We start from the raw sequence: 17,502 nt of genomic DNA on the forward strand, positions 1-17,502 counted from the left end.
GCAATTACTAAACCAATTGCAAAAATAAAATATTTGAAGGTTCACCCTGTTATATAGTGCATAAAGCAACGAACGAGTTTCATAATTTGTTTTAAAATCGAATATTCAAATGATGTTATGTTTCACATTTCGATATAAAAATTCTGAATTGGATACCAGACTTTCTTATATCAAGTCGGCAATCTATAAAGGTGGTATGTTGCTCTTCACATTGAAAGATTGAATATATTAACCAAATGCAATTTTTTTTTTCGTTGATTTTAACTACTGAAAGTATGTATATTGACCGCGTATTATAATCAAAATGGTGTGCTGCACTTTTGGCTCATACGATGATGGTTGAATTCGCATATCGAGATTTTGAAAAGTTTGTCGTTTATAAATTGCTACGATTATATCTAGACAATAACGAATTAATATTCGACTGTGTAAATGAATAGATGATCCAAAAATTCTTAGTTTGTTATTCATTCTTATGTAGGTATTATTATACAACATGATAGACTTTATTCCGGTCAAAACTTTCGTGTTTTATTTCGTTCGGTCTTGTCTTATCTACAATTCATAAAATACGAACTACTCACAACTATAACAATTTCATTCATAAAATGCCGATTTCCCTTAACCGTAAAACTGTGTAAAGGTCATAAAAATTCCAGACGAGTTAGTTGTCTATTCCCAATATATTATATTGAAAATGCTCATCCACCATAATAACACAAACAAAGATTTATCATTGTTGTTGGTTTTTGTGTGTTTGAAAGTTTGAAACCTTTTTTAAAAGAATTTTTGATCCAATTCCAAGAAATTTTATCTTTTTTCGTAGAACTTGTTGAATCCTTTTAAGTAATCTGTAATACATAATTGATACGTGACCTTTGAATGTTAGCGGACATTGTTACGAAATTAGAAAATGACCGATTTCCATCTAATGGTGTAATGAATTATGCTGAAAATAATTACGAAATTGTGTCAAATGAGAATTGTTTTCTAAAAAAAAACAAAATTCTGCTCAATTCAAATCCAAATATTTTCGTATTTCACCATACATTCAAATACACCTAAGTATTGTCATGTTATTTGTGTCGTTCATTTTAATGTACATCTAAGAATTTTCTTCATTAAAGAAATGCCGAAATAATCCCTTTTTTGTTAAACATAAATTTGGTCTATAAAGAAGGCGCCGATCTGATCAGTAGAACATAAAATCGGTTCGCTTTGAATAATATTATACTCGTGATATTGATACTGGATTAAAGGCCTTTTTTTAACACAACATTTATGTAACGTAACTATTGAAAATCGATGTAATTAAATAGTCGATTTTAGAAAAATATTCCGCTGTTGCAGAAATGTTAATAGTGTTAGATGTGTGGATGTAAAAATTTTTTTGTGTGGATGTGTCGATTTGTTATTGTCTATAAGTTTTTGACTTTAAAATTGTGTGTGGGTGTTCCTTGCAAACGGAAATAGAATCTTATTGTAACAGACAAAATAAAGGCACAAAATTCGGCTTTATCATTTTTCAACGGTCCTCGATAACAGTGTACGACTTCGTGGAAGCAATGAAATTTCATTTGTTTTGAAATATCGCAATTTAGTCGCGTATTTCCGATGTCGTTAAGGAAAAACGTTGTTTCTAACTTATACTGAAAGGGTTTTTTTTAGCGAGTTCGATTCTAGTTTTTTTTGTTATCCTAAAAGTGCAGAGTGTCTTGCAAAAAAAAAAGATAATAGAAAATTTCGCTACCAAAGTAGAAATCATGAATACTGCTCAAGTAAATTGTTCTCAAGCATGATACGTTGCAATAAAGTGCAACGTTAGTTATTATGATTATGCTATTATCAACTACCATCGATAGCGACACCAAAAATACAAGCTAGGCTCGTCATATATAGCAAAATAACATAACATAACTAAGGAGTGTAACTCATAGCAAAATGTATGGTAAAACAAATGAAGTAAAAGATTTTGAGTGTGTCATGAGTTAGAATTTATCAAGTATCGTCCACTGATTCTAACGAGCAATTTGAACTGAAAATTTCAGACTTCCGTTTCTAACAGAACGAGTTTTGCGTTCTTCGCCTACATTGCGTTTTTTGTTGCCAGAGTTTGGTAGAATTTTGGCTGTGAAGTAAATGAACACTTCTAAGACATTGAGCTCATGGTTAAGTTTGAGGAGTTTCGAAAAAGTTTAATCTGACATTAGAGCCAATAACTTTGTATACATTGAATGGATACTCGCAAGAAATCTTGTATCGAATGTCCCAAAAAGAATCATACAACACAAAATCGTTCCCTCATAAATCACTTCAGTCTTATCCAATGTAATCTACTACTTCTCAACTCAGTGTCAAAAGTAAAACTTTCGTTGCCTTCATTGGGTAAAACGATGCATGCAGCTAGGTGATAAACGAATTTTTAGGCTCATAAAATGTATTGTCACACAAGGCCTGCGGTTGTGATTGCACAATAGTTCCGGAAAATGGTCGTGAAAATATGTTCTAGCTAGGCTCTCTCGTTCTCTGTCCCTTCACATCACTACAGACTAAATACACTTAACTCATTTCACATTTTTATTCGTTCCATTCGACCTATTTCTTCCACAAGTCAGTATTTTGACTTTAACCGCCAAAACCCATCACTGGTCTCAGACCTTTTCTGTTTTGTTTAAAACAAATTAAATTACACTTCTAAGCAATATAACAGAAAATTCGGTTATTTTCTTGCTTTTATTGTGGCTTTGAAATAAATAAATAAAAAGTTGAGCGAACCTCATTACATAAAGTTAATTTATGCGGTACACGGATTCGCTTCGTCAGGTTAGATTTCCCTTAACACAATGTCGGCATGTTGTTTTCCCAAAATGTAGATTTCAAAGCGAAAATTAGAAATTAAGTTCTATTGAATTGTTAATATCTTATGTAAAATGCGTGAATAATAAGCGGTTAAAGTTCTATTTGGATGAGATATTGGCACAATTTTAACAAAATGCTGAATGTACAAAATATTTGCTCATAATATGAAGAGACGATATGTTAACAATGCTGTGTGTACATACAATTTCGAAGGTATTAATGATTTGTGTAAATGTGAAAATACGAAAAAGATCTGAAATGAAGAAAAATATATAAAAAAAACCTCCAGCCAGCAACAACCACAACCGCTAAAAACGATACGAAAACAGGATTATAGCACTGCAAAACAGCGCGTCTACATGCCACAATATAAACGTATAACTTTATGTGCTCGAAGAAATATCAATATAATATCTACGTTCGTACATGTACAACGACTTTGTTGTAAGATGAAAAGGCGGACTTTTATTTGTCCCGCCTTTATAAATTATTCATGACTTGCAATCATAAATTAGGCTTTATACTATACCATTTTTACCGAAGAAAAAAATATTTTTTCACGATGTTATTATGAAGGAATTTTTTTGGTTTCGTGTCGGGAATGGTGCATATGGTAATGCTGCATATATATACACAAAAAAGACGTTCGAATTGACTATTAACAACATGTCTGTTGACACATATCAATCTGTTTTAATTTTTTTCTCCCCTTACTACTTAAATAACTAATTCCATCGATTAAGTCACTGTCTGTTAATGAACCCATTAAGCATATTTTAGATTTCATTGTTTTTTTTCTCTTTACAGAAAAGCAACGCTTTTCCCTATGCGCTGGCTGTGGAGCACAAAACCATGACCAATATATCCTGCGCGTAGCACCTGATTTGGAATGGCATGCGGCATGTTTAAAGTGTCAGGAATGTCGCCAGTTCTTAGATGAAAGTTGTACGTGTTTTGTAAGGGATGGCAAAACATATTGCAAAAGAGATTATGTTAGGTGAGATTGCTATTAAAGACACAAAACGTATAGAGAAACCGTTTTATGTTTTTTACGAACAGTATCGCTGATGGAAAAAGTGCGGGAACCCGGAGAGTCCTTTCAGTTCCTTACAAATTGTTAAATTGGGACATTGTTCCAACTCCAGAGGAGAAAACATTTTTCCCATCAGCGGCACTCTTTTTTAACTTCTTTAATAACATTGTGTTAGTGTTTGAGAATAAGAATTTCAAACGTTCGGTCGTTCAGTTACTACAAGCTTGCAGTACCTATTCACAACAATAATTGTGTTTAATATTTCGGACACATCAAACCGTATCACAACAATAAACTATTTTCAATTTCTCAAACTATCAAGCTTGTTAGACTAAAGCTCTCATATTGGACTGTAATTCAAATTGAAGAAATCCATGCCAATAAATCGATTTCGATTCAGTCCTTTTAAATGACATAGCGCACTTTGAAGTCGAATTATGTTTTCATAAAATGTTTAAAAAAAAAAAAAGTTATTTTAATCATTTTCTGTACACGTATTTTGTCGACTTAAAACGATTTTATGGAAACACGTTCACTTCGTTCATGTTCAACACTTTATATGGCACCTCAAAAGCAGCAAAATATTCGCTGGCAATCTTGCACAAGTAACCAACAACTATTTAATCAATTTGTTAAGTTGACCTCGTCCATATACCGAATAACTTCGTTCGTTTGTACATTTTATATACACAACGCTTTTCACGATTATAATACAAATAGACTACCAGTTACATGCCATTGATGCTGAAAATTTAATTAATTGTGTTTTACAGGTTATTTGGTACCAAATGTGATAAATGCGGCAGTTCTTTTAGTAAAAACGATTATGTTATGCGAGCAAAAACGAAAATCTATCATGTAGACTGTTTTCGATGTTCAGTGTGCACTAGAAAATTATTGATAGGTAAGTGAGTACGAATATATTATGTAAGTCAATTAATTCAAAGTGATTGTTGCTTTAAAACGATCTACCGTCATTGGAAACCCTGAATTTCATTAAACGTTTTCATGTCTTCAGTGTCACGGTCTACGTCTAAAGTGAATGAATAGAATCTTTAGCCCGTCGATTCCTGCCAAAGTATTCGACGGTCGATAAATTTAACTCGTTGACAAACTGAGGCTATACTAGCTCGATTCCAGACAAGCTAAATAGAGTTTGAGCAAAAAGCTTAAAATTGAGTAGCTAGAACAGATAGAGCAACAATAAACTTGGTATTTGAAGGTACCCACACAGAACTAGTTCAAGTAATTTTAACTGAATTGGTTAGCATTACCTTTCACAGACGTAAAGCTCATCATCTGCAGTTATTAAATCTAGTACTTCATTTGTTGTCGATGAATAAAGATGATGCACTATTTTCTCATGCTTTGAAATTCGATATTCGCAACAGTCAGCTGAAGTCCAACAAAAGTAGCGAAAATTCAAATTTGCTTTGCTTGTGATAATTTGTACGTTTTTGATAGACTTCTGTGAAAATCAAAGCTTTTCTGTATTATCCATCGAATTACTTTGCATCACACGTAGAGAATTGTTGTTCTGTTGAATATAATCCTGTTAAGGAATAGATTGTTCGGCAAACGTTTAAAGTCTCAACAATCGATAACGATTAATACCTCGACGCCAACAGTGCGTGTGCCAATAAAAACCTTATTTAGTAAAACTTTGAACCAAATGAAAGATTTTCATAATTTTTTCTTTTTCCAGGCGATGAATTTGCTCTCAGAGATGGTGGTTCATTATATTGTAAAGCTGACAATGATATGTTAGAAAAATCATCACTTAGTATCGTAGCACCGTCATTAGAAAGTAACAACAACAATAACAATACCAATTTAAGCAATAATAATCATTCCAGTGAGATTGGGTCTATGTCAGGTATGTACTTTACGTAATAAATGTCTTCACATTTTTAAGTGCGTACAATAGAATTTGAGGGCTTACGTAAAATCTTTCTACTGCCCGAGGGAGACGTCGCTGTAAATACATCTAGAACAGGGAATCATTACTTCACCAAATTTCATAACACACTAAAAATGTACGTCACTGAAATTTATCATTTGAAAAAGCTCATTATCTGATAAATAATTTATTTAACCCACAATGCGAAGGAAATCGGCAAAAATTTATTAAAAATTACAAATTAGTAGTTGTTAACACAAAAATAATCAATAATCGTTGACATCAACGAAAATGGTCTTGTTAGGCGGCACGATTGAATAGAGTTGCTCGTTTTCTACATAATTCTATTTAAAAAAAAATTATCTGATTAGATGGAAGATATTCGCATAATAACTAAAAAACAGCTTGTTTATGCAATGAAATGTGTTCGGTAAAATTCCGTGGATATCTGTTATTTATGTTAATTTGTTCCAACCACAAATATTTCCTTTATTTGAATGAAGAAAAATGTGATTCTCATTAATGCAATGGGTATCTACAATTTTAGGAAAGTCGGCTCTACGCATCAAAAGTACATTGATGAACGAGTTATTATTTTGGCATTACGAGACACGTTAAAGTTAATTGCGGCTTGTCAACTTTCGGCACCTGGACTTTACTTAAATCGTCGAGGAATGCCTCCAAATAAATTTCTAAAAATCTAGAATTCCGTTTTGGATTTTTAGAAATTTATTTGGAGGCATTCATCGACGATTTAAGTAAAGTCCAGGGTGCCGAAAGTTGACAAGCCGCAATTAACTTCAACGTGAGTACATTGTCTACATCACAATAGTACATTAACTACGTTAGAACCGTTTTGTGTAACGCCACTTACATCGTACATCTAACATGTAGGAATGAACGACCACCTGGTACTATCCCGCTTTTTGTAAATTGAAATGTACGGTGGCGACTATTGTGATGGAGAGAACTTACTATCCACTTGTAAAGCCACAAAAATAGCTATTTTGCTAGCATGTGCCTAAATGGAAATTTTGCGCATTAGATGTGACGATTGTCAACCCGAGGCGAACCCAAGGTTGACAACACATTGTATGTGCATAATTCCGGTTTAGGCACAAGTTAGCAACAAGATTTTATGTACAGTAGTGGGATTTTCATTTTTCCAATCGTCACTTCTGCACACCAGTGCGCAAAAGTGGCAAAAGTGTATATGAAAATCTATTTACGCACTACTTTGATCGCATAAACTCTTTTTGCTAACTAGTGTTAAAATATCGTGAATTCGTCGCGTATATTCAACGTCATTTATCAAGAACGTATGCTAAAAGGATTTGCAAAAATAGTACATTATATGGCCCCTAGCGGAAGTAAGTGATTACACGATGGATATTTTGAGCACCAAGCCGTGTATTGCAACGTCATGAAATTTTCGGCAAGAAAAAATTGCAACGAGAGTGTAGTTTGCTGCAAGAGTGCCACAAGCGTAATGTTGCAAAACGGCTAGGGTTCAAAATATCTCCAGTGTATCACGAACTTCCTCGGGGACCATGAATAAGCCTTTTAACATGAAATAGGAAAATAACTATTATCAGTGGACTCATTGGTGTTGATCGAAATCACCATCGAAATTTGTAAAGAAGCATTAGGAATTTTAATTGATTGAAACAAAATCTTTTGCTTCATTAGCAGTGCCATAGGTTCAACCATTTAACTGTAGCCTCAGCTATGTGCCTATTTTTCGCTAACATTTTTCGAATTGTTGATAACAAATGGCATGACGTAGCAGACCAGAATAGTAGAATCATCCACATCTGTATGCTTAGAGAGGTCACCGACTTTGCTGTCTGGTGATTATCGCTAATGTGGTGATTTTTTATATGTTTAAAATCACAATGGGGTGTGTTCAATAGTTGGCGGTCTGCGTGACCTCCCCAAGTATTCAACCCTGTCCCCATTACTTATCTCCGTGTATTTATTTTAAATAACTTGAAAATAATTAAAAGTCAACTATGTCAAACGAATGTTGTTGTTAGCAACACGAAAAATAAACAATGATCTCTGGCAAACATAACCGTAGATCTATGTCAAATCTAATGAAGGGAACGATTTTGTCTCAATATGTCGAAAATACTTTGATCAGAGAACAAATTCACAAATTATACTGGTGGTGGTGATATGATTCCCGTTTCTAAAAAAAACAATTCAACACGTTGAATGACAATAACAGCTAACCGTAGGCACAAGTTAGCAACAAGATTTTATGTACAGTAGTGGGATTTTCATTTTTCCAATCGTCACTTCTGCACACCAGTGCGCAAAAGTGGCAAAAGTGTATATGAAAATCTATTTACGCACTACTTTGATCGCATAAACTCTTTTTGCTAACTAGTGTTAAAATATCGTGAATTCGTCGCGTATATTCAACGTCATTTATCAAGAACGTATGCTAAAAGGATTTGCAAAAATAGTACATTATATGGCCCCTAGCGGAAGTAAGTGATTACACGATGGATATTTTGAGCACCAAGCCGTGTATTGCAACGTCATGAAATTTTCGGCAAGAAAAAATTGCAACGAGAGTGTAGTTTGCTGCAAGAGTGCCACAAGCGTAATGTTGCAAAACGGCTAGGGTTCAAAATATCTCCAGTGTATCACGAACTTCCTCGGGGACCATGAATAAGCCTTTTAACATGAAATAGGAAAATAACTATTATCAGTGGACTCATTGGTGTTGATCGAAATCACCATCGAAATTTGTAAAGAAGCATTAGGAATTTTAATTGATTGAAACAAAATCTTTTGCTTCATTAGCAGTGCCATAGGTTCAACCATTTAACTGTAGCCTCAGCTATGTGCCTATTTTTCGCTAACATTTTTCGAATTGTTGATAACAAATGGCATGACGTAGCAGACCAGAATAGTAGAATCATCCACATCTGTATGCTTAGAGAGGTCACCGACTTTGCTGTCTGGTGATTATCGCTAATGTGGTGATTTTTTATATGTTTAAAATCACAATGGGGTGTGTTCAATAGTTGGCGGTCTGCGTGACCTCCCCAAGTATTCAACCCTGTCCCCATTACTTATCTCCGTGTATTTATTTTAAATAACTTGAAAATAATTAAAAGTCAACTATGTCAAACGAATGTTGTTGTTAGCAACACGAAAAATAAACAATGATCTCTGGCAAACATAACCGTAGATCTATGTCAAATCTAATGAAGGGAACGATTTTGTCTCAATATGTCGAAAATACTTTGATCAGAGAACAAATTCACAAATTATACTGGTGGTGGTGATATGATTCCCGTTTCTAAAAAAAACAATTCAACACGTTGAATGACAATAACAGCTAAAAAGACCACAATATTACAGCATTTGAAAGTGGTTCAAACATTTTAACGCTTGCGCGAAAATTGAAAATTTTCATATTCCGTTCCGAAAATTCTGCAACCAAATTCTATTAATTTCAAGATCTGATTGATTCGTCGAAAAGAAATGTGCATGTGAAAAAAAAACAGGGAACATAAATTTTGACAAAATCATTTCTTCGAAGAATAATATTTCCATCGAAGAATAAACAACATCCGCTCGGCGGTAAAATTTTATATAAATCAGATAGTGATTTAATGAGCAATTCACAAATATACTCCGTTTTCAGTCATACGAGTACAGCATATACATATAATATAAAAATAAAATCAACGTGTTATATATGTTCGATTTTTATATATAGAACACAACCAATTCAACCTACTGCACCATACGAAAATATAGGTAAAATTCAACGATAAATTTTTCGCCGTCGAGTCGATGTTAGATTTCTAATCGCGATCAATATTATTTAATTGTAAATAATCAATCGATAAGCTTATAAAATAGTAATCGATTCACTTTTTTTCATTGTTTAAACGCAAGTACTTTGTATACGTACAGATCCTTTGAACTAATGCCGATGGGTTGTGATTTTTGTTGAATTGGCTTTGATGTGAACCGCGCAACATTTTCGACAAAATATTTATTAACAAATAATATTGTTTCACCAAAAAAAGTTTTTTTTTCCTAATATTCCGTTAGAACGACTTGTATTACCTCAATTGTATTGGTGATGGCGTTCAAAAAGTTAGTTCGGATTGATTTTTTTTTACCTCGAATTTTAATATTTGTAATCAGAAACATGTTCTTGATTATTTTTCTTTGTTATTTTTGTGTACTTAATAAATCTATGTAAATAGATACATGGCTATGTCGAAATCGTATCGTGTTCGTGGGTCTTTCTAATGTCAACAATAGTGACATCAATTTAATATATAAAATGTGAAGTACCTTTTGCACACAAAATAACTGTTTATATTTTAAAATGAAATGGGCCGAGCTGTACATTAAAATGGTTTTTTGTTTTGTGATGATACCAGTCGGCAAGAGGCAGCCTTTGAGCTTTCCTCCTGAAAGTCTCATATACATCCATGCATGCGCTATAAACAAGTCTAAATGCAAATAATCTTTCATTCGGTCCAAAACCGTTCTGTTACAAAAATAAAAGCAATTTAAACTCGGCAAATTTTGGAATTTCTGGGAAAAAGAGGTTTTTGCTGTCCATCAGTCCATCAATAGTTCATTGAGTCTATTTCTTCCCTAGATTTAATTATTTTTAATCTTTCGAAGTCAGCAGCTTTGAACTTTCATAAACGTCAAGCGATCATACCAGCAGTATTGCTATCGGATCTATTACTTCATTAAATGCTTCCAGTGAATTCATTAAGAGAATTTCTTCATTTTTTCTAAATTAAAAAAAAAAGGATTTCAAATCTATTACTTCATTTTTATGAACATTGAACATGCTTTTTGCTATATTAGAAGTCCACATTTGTCATGTCATTTATTCCTCAAGTCGTTGTCAATAACAGATGATAGTCAAAAATCAGCAGATCATTTTTCAAAATATCTACAAGACTGTGGAAATGTGCCATTTGAGAAAGTTTTTTTTGTCTGTTCCAAAGTCCGGCCTTAACTTTAACATTGACACTAACAGAACGCGAACAAATTGATAAGCTAGCCAATCGAACACGAGTGCATTTTCATAGAAATTTTTTGTAAAGTACCTACTTACCTCACTTCTTCAAGAAATATTGATAATGTTATAACTGAACACAACAAAACACGCAAATAAAGCTTATGTAACTAACAATGACTTACTTTTGTGCAAACCAGATGTGCTGCAAGTACATCAAAGTCTTAGATTAAAGAACACTTTTGTAAATATTTGCCGACGATTCTCTTTATGATATTCCAATTTTTGTGTATAGTCAAAGCTTCTAATAAACAAACAGCGATAAATGAACCTGCTGTAGTTTTTGTCTGGGAATTTTTGTTTCGTTTTACATTTCGATGCTGAAAAAAATTACTATTTTCGGAGGCATGGCGTCCTGATCCTGATTAACAACAAATTATATTTTATGTTACAGATTCTGGAAGTGAGTCTGGATCACACAAAAGCATTCGCGACAAAAGGCCTTCAGGACCATCCGGCGATGGTAAACCAACAAGAGTGCGAACTGTTCTCAACGAAAAGCAACTGCATACATTAAGGTAGGTAGTCATTTTATTTTATTAGTTGATTTATAGCATTTAGCACGTTTTTTTCCCAATATCCAATCCATTCATAAAAATTGTTCAGTAATAAAGTGTGTACATACAACGGTCATATCCATAAGATGTGCATTGATACATAGCGTCTCCGTTTATATTTATTGAATTTTATATGAATGAAATTCATTCTCACAGTCACAATCTGTCTAATTTGACCATAAAATATTTGAATATAATTTATAAATCAGCCAAACGAAAATTATAATTAGTATGACCTCTATATCGTATTATAATATCTCTTATTCATTTGTGTTTACTGTTGGAATTACCAGCAGAGACTTTTAACCATGTTTAAATACATTAGAAAAAATAAGAAGGAAAAAAATTGTTTTTCTGTTTTTATGCTGAAGAATTGTACATATTCATGCAGACAAATTGGTATTTTACACATTCCTAATAATTTTTATTGTTCACAAACGTCTCCATATCGTATATGGTGTTATACTAAAGACTCTCATATATATGACTGACTAAATTCATTAAAACAAGTATCTAAACTTTGAAGCGAGCAATGTGCGAGAGATGTATGTTACAAAACAATTCGTCTTCAATTTTATTGTTTGCTCGTCCAATCTGCATATTATTATATCGTGTGATATACCGAGTTGAAATGCGCGAGTCGAGGAATTATGCAATGTGTGAATGGTGTTCAGAATTATAGACGTGCAATATATCTTTTGATTTTATGGTCTTTTGATCTATGACATCTAGAATTGTGCTTTATTAGTCACACAACGGTGTGTTTTGTTACTTATTTTTTTGGTATTTCTTACTGCCGTGATTGGTACTACAATTTCTTTTTTACATCCTTTACCAGTTGTAAAATAGAACATAAATCTAGTATTGACGCAGTTAAGCAAATCACGGAAAACGTTTGGAACAGAAGCTCTTAGAAATTCCTATTCAATTACTTCTTTTGTTTAAAATATTTTCTGGAGTTAAGAGTCAATTTGCCAAAACTTCGAACAAGTTGTATGAAACAGGAAAACAAGCCATCGGCGATTTTTGGAGGGTATACAGTAATTGAATCAGGGGACCTGAGTCATTTGCAACAAAAAAAATCCTCGAAGTAATTATGTTTTCACGCCAGAAATCATGAAAAAATAGTCTGCACTAGGGTGACCAAAATAGTTTTTGTTGCATATCACCAACAATAAGTGATGTATTTATCTGAAATTATGGTGATTGGCAGAAGTGTTGATGACGACGCATGTGTTGGTCTTTAAAAGATTTCGAAATTTTTCGTGTATGTGGTGCAGTAGCTATTTTAGTGGAAAAAAATTCCAACTTTCAGAGAGTGTTTAAAAAAAACTATCATTGACTTGAAAGATATGGGTGTCGTTGGATAGGTAGTGACCTCTACTATCCATGAGACCATAAACCTACCGCGCCACGACTTTCGTTGAGCTTCAATTTTGATTGAAGTGTACTAACACAAAAATTCTCAAGAATTCCAATATCTTAGCGTCTAGTTTAATTTTTCTGACGAATTAGACATTTTTAAGGCAGGGTTGGAGTTACTGAGTTGGAGTTATTAGGGCCTACAAAATTTGAAAAAAGTCAACTAATTCAATTTTGTCGTATAAAAATTCATCTGTACTTCGGGTGTCCAGTATGGCCAATGCGGCACTGCATCAAGTGTTTACGAGCATATTATGATCATATTTTGTATGTTAACCACTTACCCGAGGGATTTGGAAATATGTTAAATTTTTCGTATTCGTGAATTTGTGAAAAACTATTTTGGTCACCCTAGTGCAGACCATTTTTTCATGATTTCTGGCGTGAAAACATAATTACTTCGAGGATTTTTTTTGTTGCAAATGACTCAGGAGGGTCCCCTGATCCAATTACTGTATACCCTCCAAAAATCGCTGATGGCTTGTTTTTAAGTTGTTCGAAGTTTTGGCAAATTGACTCTTAAACTCAAATTCCTTTACTTCATTTGTCTTTAACATGCATTTCACCATGGAAACCAGATTCACCGTAGGCCTACGCTTATTTTTATCGTTGCTGTCGACAACAGATTAACCGTTTCTGAAATTATCAGATGGGGACTGTGACTGATTCATATCAGAATAATAGTCTTCCTTTATTTAACCATTTACACAAATAATTTTGAAAAGTCTTGCTTTTACGATTTCCTAAAGAAATGATGAAAATATTCAGCTTAGTGTAGCATAGACCAAGAAGAGTTTTACTCATCTTTATTTCGATCAATGTCTGTTACTCCGTCTTTGCTGGTTGTAAAAATTACACCGAATCTCTTACTTCTTTTGATAAAAATATTTTCGATAGATTAAATCAAGGTCTGCTACTTCATTTGTCTAATCAATCAACCATTTCGCTGTACTAAATAATAAATATTTTCTAGTTCTCTCGAAAATATTCTACGTTCTACGGATCAAATTAAAAATCATGCGAAAACAACGCACTTTAAGCATGAGTGGTACTCTAAATAGAGTATTGAGACTGAACAGTGTATCATCAAATTTAAGCACTGTAATAGTATGTTGTGTTACAAGTATTGTAATGTTGATTTTTTCAGCACTAGACCCAAGTTTTCCTTACGAGCGGAGCGAGTAAGGAAAATTGGGTCGTGTGCTGAAAAAATCTCATTACAATACGTGTAACACATCATGCTTTGTGCCAACCGAGAATTGAAATAGACAAATGCACAAAAATTCAGAATTTTCATTGTAAACAATCACTCTTCGAATTTGATCGATCACGTTGCTTTGCATTTTTTAAAACGAATGCTGTAATAACTCATACGAATTTCATTTCAACACTGGTTTGCGTGTTGTAATAAGCCATGAAAACGGGTGTTGTAATTTTGGACATTTCAATCTAGTTATCGATATTGAAATCCGTCGTATTTCAATTCTCGGTGGCACAAAAAAATTTGGAAGAGTACTCTATTTGGTACTCTATTTGGTACTCTATTTGGCAGCTGTCACTCGAACCAATTTTACTTGAAGTGCGTTGGCTAAACCTAATTTTCGCTAAATTTCGATTTAATTTAGTTTAATGAGGGGCTTTAAATAACAGTCTCGTCTCCTGACATTTAACTTGATGAAAGGAAATTTTCACGTTTTTGAAATGTGGCTAGGTGACAAGAAAGAAACTTGCTCCTGTCAAAAATCTACGATAGTATGTTGTGTTACAAGTATTGTAATGTTGATTTTTTCAGCACTAGACCCAAGTTTTCCTTACGAGCGGAGCGAGTAAGGAAAATTGGGTCGTGTGCTGAAAAAATCTCATTACAATACGTGTAACACATCATGCTTTGTGCCAACCGAGAATTGAAATAGACAAATGCACAAAAATTCAGAATTTTCATTGTAAACAATCACTCTTCGAATTTGATCGATCACGTTGCTTTGCATTTTTTTAAAACGAATGCTGTAATAACTCATACGAATTTCATTTCAACACTGCTTTGAGTGTTGTAATATCACATCAAACGGGTGCTGAAATAAGTCACTTTACAATACTGAAATGAGTGCTGAAAAGAGTCGTATTTCAATTCTCGGTGGCACAAAGAACTTTGTGCCACCGAGAATTGAAATACGACGGATTTCAATATCGATAACTAGATTGAAATGTCCAAAATTACAACACCCGTTTTCATGGCTTATTACAACACTCAAACCAGTGTTGAAATGAAATTCGTATGAGTTATTACAGCATTCGTTTTAAAAAAATGCAAAGCAACGTGATCGATCAAATTCGAAGAGTGATTGTTTACAATGAAAATTCTGAATTTTTGTGCATTTGTCTATTTCAATTCTCGGTTGGCACAAAGCATGATGTGTTACACGTATTGTAATGAGATTTTTTCAGCACACGACCCAATTTTCCTTACTCGCTCCGCTCGTAAGGAAAACTTGGGTCTAGTGCTGAAAAAATCAACATTACAATACTTGTAACACAACATACTATTACGAAATCGCATTGACCAATTGGCTGTGAGCTTTTATTTGGTTTTTGTTAAAACAAATTTTATAATTTTTAAATATCAGAGATGTTGGCAAATCAATATATGCGATTTGGTCATTTACATTGAATAAACTTTAACAAATTTCTTCCTCAGGTCTACGTAAAACGTGAAATTTTATTTGTGATAAAATAATGCCAAAAGTCACTTAAATGTGTTGTGAAAAAATGTACATGAAACAGTCTATTTAACATGGTCGATTCCATGTTCAATTTAATGATTTAATGTAGCAAACAAAAAATTCTCATTGAATACGGTCGTCGCCGCCATAATAATTTGTTCTGGAAAAATAGGAAAAATAGATTTTTATTTTTGTTGCAAACAGTAATGTCCAACTGTTTTGAATTTCAATTTTTTTAACAATGATATTATCAGAGGTCAATTTGTTCAGCTTTCAAGCAAAATGAAATTACACAAAAAACAATATCAGAAACTAAAAAAATGAAACGAAAACAAATGAAAGTAAAAAAGTAATTTTCTTCATTTTCCAGAACATGCTACAATGCAAATCCTCGGCCCGATGCGCTTATGAAAGAACAGCTTGTTGAAATGACTGGTCTGTCGCCTCGAGTAATACGAGTTTGGTTTCAAAATAAACGGTGCAAAGACAAAAAGAAAACAATTCAAATGAAACTGCAAATGCAACAAGAAAAGGTAATTCCTCATTACCTTCACACCAAATGCTCTCGATGATGTTATTAACGTAACATAGTATGCATTACAGGATGGCCGAAAACTTGGCTATGGTGGAATGCAAGGAATTCCAATGGTGGCTAGTTCACCCGTCCGTCACGATTCTCCATTGAATATGCACGGATTAGAAGTAACGGCCTATCAACCCCCGTGGAAAGCATTGTCGGAATTCGCATTGCATGCCGATTTTGAAGTAAAATTCGATCCGAATTCGCACAATCCAGCCTTTCAGCAATTGGTCAATCAGGTAGCATTTTCATTGTAACAACAAAATTGAAATTTATTTACTAAATTCGTCGTTGTTTGTATTAAAGATGCATGGCTATGATTTGCCACCGGGTCCACAAGGTCCGCAGCAAAATCTTGGTGGCCCAATACCTGATTTGCTGAGCCATCATCCGGATAGCACCGATTCGTATGTTACATATCAAGATAGTGATGATAGTATGCAGGCCAGTCCATAGAATCGATTGAATATTTAGTTATTTATAGTCAAACCAATGTGTTTTATTAGTAAAAGTTTATGACGAAGAAAATTTTGTTTCGATTTATTTTATTATTTAACTCTTTTGCGTTTCGCATCCAAGAAGTTTTATTTACCCTTAACAGTCGGTGCAATAATTTTTTTTTTTATTATTTCAACTTTGAGACATTGTCGCAAAATCAGTAGAAAAGTCTTTAACATTTTTATTAATTTGACCCTAACCCATTCGTATAGTAAGTGAACGAAACTAACAGATGAGCTTTTTCATAGGTATTACTAAAAATTTACTTTTTTATCATTTCACGTGGAGTAACGTGTGATTGATTTCCCTTTTTCATGCGACATTATCTGCCAGAGAAAGATTCGAAAAGACGGAGACTCAGAACCGACATCAAATTTAAAAATGCAACAGAAATGCTGTGAGTTTATGGGGTTCTAGTTTGTTATGTCATGACCTACATATAGGTAATTCCACGTAATTTGTGACATGTAACGTAGCTCACGAGAGATTCGAGTATTTTTGAACGCAATAAATAAGCTATTACGCGATCTTTTATAGTTTGTGAAAACTAATGAACTGCAGCGACAACAGAAATAGGTGAAGCAGCTGTTACGCGGTATGAATATAGTCTGCAGGAACTAATGAAGTAACAGACTTTACATCTGTCAGTTTCTAACGAATAAATAACCATTTTTATCAATCAAATCAGTTCGATAATTACAGGGAAGAGAAAAAATTCACGTTTGAATATAGATTGTAGTTTGTTTCTCAACTCCAGTTGGTTTTGTTACCTTAGTACATCCTTCGAATACTTCCAACATTTTTCCGCTATTCTTCAGGGAGTATGACGGTGAAGGTGGTATATGCTTACCGGAAGTTC

At 33.5% G+C, this 17,502-nt stretch overlaps 1 protein-coding gene across 7 annotated transcripts in view; it reads left to right on the plus strand.

Moving 5' to 3' along the window:
- Positions 1-17,502, plus strand: part of LOC119066821 (insulin gene enhancer protein ISL-1) — a 38,737-nt gene that overhangs the window by 18,402 nt on the left and 2,833 nt on the right. For 3 of the 7 annotated variants that reach the window (XM_037169470.1, XM_037169471.1, XM_037169473.1), the window contains exons 3-6: positions 3,667-3,856; positions 4,666-4,796; positions 5,598-5,768; positions 11,261-11,384. In XM_037169470.1, coding sequence (XP_037025365.1) covers positions 3,667-3,856; positions 4,666-4,796; positions 5,598-5,768; positions 11,261-11,384 — 616 coding nt within the window. Of the gene's footprint in view, positions 1-3,666; positions 3,857-4,665; positions 4,797-5,597; positions 5,769-11,260; positions 11,385-15,935; positions 16,099-16,156; positions 16,385-16,451; positions 16,674-17,502 lie in introns of those variants that run through there. The other 4 variants (XM_037169472.1, XM_037169475.1, XM_037169474.1 and 1 more) reach the window with 3 other exon arrangements.

The sequence above is a fragment of the Bradysia coprophila genome, chromosome IV (genome assembly GCF_014529535.1).
Source record: "Bradysia coprophila strain Holo2 chromosome IV, BU_Bcop_v1, whole genome shotgun sequence".
Taxonomy (NCBI): domain Eukaryota; kingdom Metazoa; phylum Arthropoda; class Insecta; order Diptera; family Sciaridae; genus Bradysia; species Bradysia coprophila.